This window comes from Oncorhynchus keta, chromosome 32 (assembly GCF_023373465.1).
Source record: "Oncorhynchus keta strain PuntledgeMale-10-30-2019 chromosome 32, Oket_V2, whole genome shotgun sequence".
NCBI lineage: Eukaryota > Metazoa > Chordata > Actinopteri > Salmoniformes > Salmonidae > Oncorhynchus > Oncorhynchus keta.
In genome coordinates this window covers 10,684,437-10,690,689 of record NC_068452.1, presented here as the reverse complement: position 1 = coordinate 10,690,689, position 6,253 = coordinate 10,684,437, and the positions used below count along the sequence as shown (strand labels likewise).

The 6,253-nt window shown below is 45.3% G+C and overlaps 1 protein-coding gene across 1 annotated transcript in view; it reads right to left on the bottom strand.

Annotated features, from left to right (window-relative positions):
* Positions 1-3,299, bottom strand: part of LOC127914381 (oocyte zinc finger protein XlCOF6.1-like) — a 52,449-nt gene extending 49,150 nt beyond the window's left edge. Inside the window, exons 1-2 of the mRNA XM_052490162.1 lie at positions 3,271-3,299; positions 2,319-2,370 (exon numbers count right to left, since the gene is read on the bottom strand). Coding sequence (XP_052346122.1) covers positions 2,319-2,370; positions 3,271-3,299 — 81 coding nt within the window. The remainder of the gene's footprint in view (positions 1-2,318; positions 2,371-3,270) is intronic.
* Positions 3,300-6,253: the final 2,954 nt, after the last annotated feature.

The window sequence follows — 6,253 nt, the reverse complement described above, 5'->3', positions numbered from 1 at the left end:
AAAAAGGAAGAGGCGGCGTTATAGAGACTGGCATGTGGGATACCTGACGAGACTATGTCGGCGAGAGGATAAACCACCTCTACCCTCTGTTCTATTGGCGCATGTGCAATCACTGGAGAATAAACTGGACGAGTTCTGTTCGAGACTATCAACATGATCGGAAGAAATCGAATATCCTATGTTTCTCAGAGTCATGGCTGAACAAGGACATGGAAACTATAAATCTAGCTGGTTTATCTATACATGGGTAGGACATAACAGCAAGGTTGGGTAAACTCAAGGGGTGCGCTCTTTGTTAACAGCTGATGCGCAATCTATAATATTAACTGAGTTGAGGTTCTGCTCGCCTGAGTGAGAATACCTAATGATAAGCTGTACACCATAACATTTCTGTCATCTATATTTTCGTAGCTGTCCATTTACTACCACAAACAGATACTGGCTGGAACTAAAACAACACTCAACGAGCTGTATGGGGCCATTAGTAATATAATAATAATATATGTAGCAAACAAGAAAATGCTCATCCAGAGGCGGCGCTTCTAGTGCCCGGTGATTTTAATGCAGGAAAACTGAAATCAGTCTTACATAATTTCTACCAGCATTTCACCAGTGCAACTAGAGGCGAAAGACAACTGTAGATCATCTTTACTCACAAAGATGCATAACAAAGCTCTCCCTCACCCTTCATTTGGAAAATCTGACCACAACTATCCTTCTGATTCCTGCTTACAAGCAAAATCTTAAATCAAATCAAAGTGTCACGTGAGCCAAATACAACAGGTGTACAACAGGTGTTTCACCTTACAGTGAAATTGCTTACTTCTAAACATTGCACTGTTGGTTAGGGCTTGCAGTGTTAAAAAAATAGGTATTAGGTAAACAATAGACAGGTAAAGAAAGGTCTTAATTTCAGTAAATGACAATGAAAAATAACAGTAGGGAGGCCAAATACAGGTGGTACCAGTAGAGTCAATGTGTTGGGGCACCGGGTTCGTCGGTCTAATTGAGGTAATATAGCACGCAAGCAATAAAGTTAAAGTGACGATGAATAGATGATAAATCAGAGAGTAGCAGCAGCGTAATAGGGGTTGGCGGGTTGGGGGTGGCGGGACACAATGCAAATAGTACGGGTAGCCATTTGATGATCTGTTCAGGAGGCTTATGTCTTAGGAGGTGTGCAAGCTTGTCGAGGAGCCTCTTGGTCCTAGACTTGGCGATCTGGTACCACTTGCCATGAGGTAGCAGAGAGAACAGTCTATGACTGGGGTGTGCTGGAGCATTTGACCATTTTTAAGGTCTTCCTCTGACACCCGCCTGGTGTAAAGAGGTCCTGGATGGTAGGCAGCTTTGCCCCAACGACATATCGGGGCCATACGCACAACCCTCTGTAGTGTCTTGCTTCCCGTAGGCCGAGCAGTTGCAGTACCAGGCAGAGATACAACCAGTCAGAATGCTCTCCAATGTTGCAGCTGTAGAACCTTTTGAGGATCTGAGGACCAATGCCAAATCTTTTCAGTCTCCTGAGGGGAATAGGTTTTGTCGTGCCCTCTTCACGACTGTCTTGGTGTGCTTGGACCATTCTAGTTAGTTGGTGATGTGGACACTAGGGAACTTGGAAGCTCTCAACCAGCTCCTCTACAGCCCAGTCGATTAGAATGGGGAGTGCACGGTCCTCCTTTTCCTGTAGTCCACAATCATCTCCTTTGTCTTGGATTATGTTGGAGGAATAAGTTGTTATTCTGGCACCACCCGACAGGTCCCTGACCTCCTCCCTATAGGGTGTCTGGTCGTTGTCGGCAATGAGGCTGTTGTGGTGACGAGGCTGGTACCATTGTTGTGTCGTCTGATGTTGGAGTCGTGCCTGGCCATGCAGTCGTGGGTGAACAGGGAGTACAGGAGGGGACTGAGCACGCACACACCCCCGAGGGGCTCCGATGTTGAGGATCAGCGGGCAGATGTGTTGCTCCTACCCTCAGCAGCTGGGGGTGGCCCGTCAGGAAGTCCAGGATCCAGTTACAGAGGGAGGTGCTTAGTCTCAGGATTCTTAGCTTAGTGATGAGCTTTGAAGGCACTACGGTGTCGAACGCTGAGCTGTAGTCAATGAATAGCATTCTCATATAGGTGTGCCTTTTGTCCAGGTGGGAGAAGGCAGTGTGGAGTACAGTAGAGATGGCATCTGTGAATCTGTTGGGGCGATATGCGAATTGGCATGGGTCCAGGGTGTCTGGGATGATGTGAGCCATGACCAGCCTTTCAAAGCATTTCATGGCTACAGATGTGAGGACTACGGGGCAGTAGTCATTTAGACTGGTTACCTTAGCATTCTTGGGCACAGGGATTATGGTGGTCTGCTTGAAATACACTGCTCTAAAAAATAAAGGGAACACTAAAATAACACATCCTAGATCTGAATGAATGAAATATTCTTATTAAATAAATGTTTCTTCACATAGTTGAATGTGCTGGCAACAAATCACACAAAAATGATCAATGGAAATCAAATTTATCAACCCACGGAGGTCTGGATTTGGAGTCACACTCAAAATGAGGCTCAGTAGTGTGTGTGGCCTCCACGTGCCTCTATGACCTCCCTACAACGCCTGGGCATGCTCCTGATGAGGTGGCGGATGGTCTCCTGAGGGATCTCCTCCCAGACCTGGACTAAAGCATCCGCCAACTCCTGGACAGTCTGTGGTGCAACCTGCTGCACATCTGGGACATCATATCTCGCTCCATCCACCAACGCCACATTGGTGGATGGAGCGAGACATGATGTCCCAGATGTGCTCAATTGGATCCAGGTCTGAGGAACGGGCGGGCCAGTCCATAGCATCAATGCCTTCCTCTTGCAGGAACTGCTGACACACTCCAGCCACATGAGGTCTAGAATTGTCTTGCATTAGGAGGAACCCAGGGCCAACCGCACCAGCATATGGTCTCACAAGGGGTCTGACGATCTCATCTCGGTACCTAATGGCAGTCAGGCTACCTCTGGCGAGCACATGGAGGGCTGTGCGGACCCCCAAAGAAATGCCACCCCACTCCATGACTGACCCACCGCCAAACCGGTCATGCTGGAGGATGTTGCAGGCACCAGAACATTCTCCACAACGTCTCCAGACTCTGTCACGTCTGTCCCGTGCTCAGTGTGAACCTGCTTTCATCTGTGAAGAGCACAGGAAGCCAGTGGCGAATTTACCAATCTTGGTGTTCTCTGGCAAATGCCAAACGTCCTGCACGGTGTTGGGCTGTAAGCACAACCCCCACCTGTGGACGTCGGGCCCATTTATTAACATTACTGACTGCTCAAAAGAGTTTGACTTGTTGCAGGTTCATATCACAGAGACAAAGGACAAGTTTGTGAGATGCAGGGTACAGTACTGTAAAAATAGGGGTACAAGGAGGAGGAAGAACAAAAACAAAATTGCAGAGCAAAGCAGAGTAATAATTTCTGATCAATTGTGATGTTTTCGTTCATCAAAAGACAATGATGGAAAAATATGAATATTTTTTAGATTAAAAATGTACTTCTCCCTGAGAATTGTATGTTTTGAACAATGTGTTTTCTATTTTTCAGTGTATTGTTTACTGACTGCTTGAGAGTGTATATCATTTTGATCACTTTGTTTATGATTTGAGAGCAGTGCTTGATTTTGAACACAGGTAAAACTGTTTTGAGGCGAATGTTTCATTTTGCAAGAGGAGTCAGAGGTTATGTAAATAGTGCTTGAAGATGAGGTTTTGTGTTTAATGTTTTCAGGAAATGGAGCATGGTTTCAGAAATTGTGTTTTAGCAATTGAGAAAAACTAACTTCTGGGCCACATCCTGACTGACGGCAGCCCATTCTTGCATAGTCAATGCTTGGAGTTTGTCAGAATTTGTGGAGTGTTGTTTGTCCACCCACCTCTTGAGGATTGACCACAAGTTCTCAATGGGATTAAGGTCTGGGGAGTTTCCTGGTCATGGACCCAAAATATCGATGTTTTGTTCCCTAAGTCACTTATTTATCACTTTTGCCTTATGGCAAGATGCTCCATCATGCTGGAAAAGGCATTGTTCATCACCAAACTGTTCCTGGATGGTTGGGAGAAGTTGCTCTCGGAGGATGTGTTGGTACCATTCTATATTCTTGGCTGTTTTCTTCGGCAAAATTGTGAGTGAGTGAATGGATTCTGAGACATGAATGGTCTCAGAATGCTTTTACTGGACTGATGGTAGTGCTCACCTTGTCTTCTCCGGACAAGCTTTTTTCCAGATGCCCCAAACAATCGGAAAGGGGATTCAGCAGAGAAAATGACTTTACCCCAGTCCTCAGCAGTCCAATCCCTGTACCTGTTGCAGAATATCAATCTGTCCCTGATGTTTTTCCTGGAGAGAAGTGGTTTCTTCGCTGCCCTTCTTAACACCAGGCCATCCTCCAAAAGTCTTCGCCTCACTGTGCGTGCAGATGCACTCACACCTGTCTGCTGCAATTCCTGAGCAAGCTCTGTACTGGTGGTGCCCCAATCCTGCAGCTGATCAACTTTAGGAGACGGTCCTGGCGCTTGCTGGACTTTCTTGTGTGCCCTGAAGCCTTCTTCACAACAATTGAACCACTCTGCTTGAAGTTCTTGATGATCCGATAAGTGGTTGATTTAGGTGCAATCTTACTGGCAGCAATATCTTTGCTGTGAAGCCCTTTTTGTGCAAAGCAATGATGATGGCACCACCCTCCTTTTGAAGCTTCCAGTCTGTTATTCGAACTCAATCAGCATGACAGCGTGATCTCCAGCCTTGTCCTCGTCAACACTCATACCTGTGTTAATGAGAGAATCACTGACATGATGTCAGCTGGTCCTTTTGTGGCAGGGCTGAAATGCAGTGGAAATGTTTTTTGGGAATTCAGTTCATTTGCATGGCAAAGAGGGACTTTGCAATTAATTGCAATTAATCTGATCACTCTTTATAAAATTCTGGAGTATGTGGAAATTATCATCATACAAACTGAGGCAACAGACTGAAAATGTATATTTGTGTCTCTCAACTTTTGGCCACGACTGTACACATTACCTCAACTACCTCGTAGCCCCTAAAACATTGACTTGGTAACGGTACTTCTTTTATATAACATTGTGCTTGTTATTTTATTGTGTTACTATTTCCTTTTTTTATTTTGCAAATGTGTCTTACTTTTAACTCTGCAGTGTTGGAAAAGAGCTTGTAAGCAAGCATGTAGCGTAAAGTTGTATTCGGCACATGTGACAAAAACGCTTTATTTGATGCGGAGTCAGCTAAGCATGGGCGGAGACTGAGTGGGTTATTAAGTTATTGGCAAGCATTCAGTCAACCGCAAAGCTCCAAAGTCACGGTTTCAGGAAAAGAGCTGACTGGAGGTCAAGGGGGCTGAGGATCACTAATGAGTTTTGGACAAATACCTATCATCACACCATCCCCTCCTTCCATAGCCACATTCTGTCCTTGAGTGCAAAGGTGTGGAGGTAGTCGTTCTACAGAAAGGATTACTCAGCACTTCACATCACGGACAAACTGAAATGGCACATCACAAGACAAACTGAAATGGTCCACCCACAGAGAGTGTGGTGAAGAATGAGTCAGGGGCTGAAGAAATTTAGCTTGTCACCTAAAACCATCACAAACTTTACAGATGCATAATTGAGAGCATCCTGTATGACCTCCTGGTATGGCAACTGCACCACCCACAACCACAAGGCTCTCCAGAGGGTGGTGCGGTCTGCACAACATCATCACCGGGGACAAAACTACCTGCCCTCCAGGACACCTACACCACCCGATGTCACAGGAAGACCAAAATGATCATCAAGGACAACAACCAGCCGGGCCACTGCCTGTTCACCCCGCTACCATCCAGGGGGTCAGGTCAGAATAGGTGCATCAAAGCTGGTACCGAGAATGAAAACAGCTTCTAGCTCAAGGCCATCAGACTGTTAAACAGCCATCACTAACACAGAGAGGCTGCTGCCTACATACAGAGTTGAAGTCATTGGCCACTTTAATAAATGGATCACCAGTCACTTTAGTAAATGCCACTTTAATGTTCACATATCCTGCATTTACTCATCTCATATGTATATACTGTATTTTATACCTCTATTGCGCCTTGCCTATGCCGCCTCATTGCTCATCCATACACACACACACACACACACACACATACATTCTTTTTTAATATACAAGAGTCCTACATACTAAATTAAGTAAGGAATGAAATAAGAATATATATATATATAT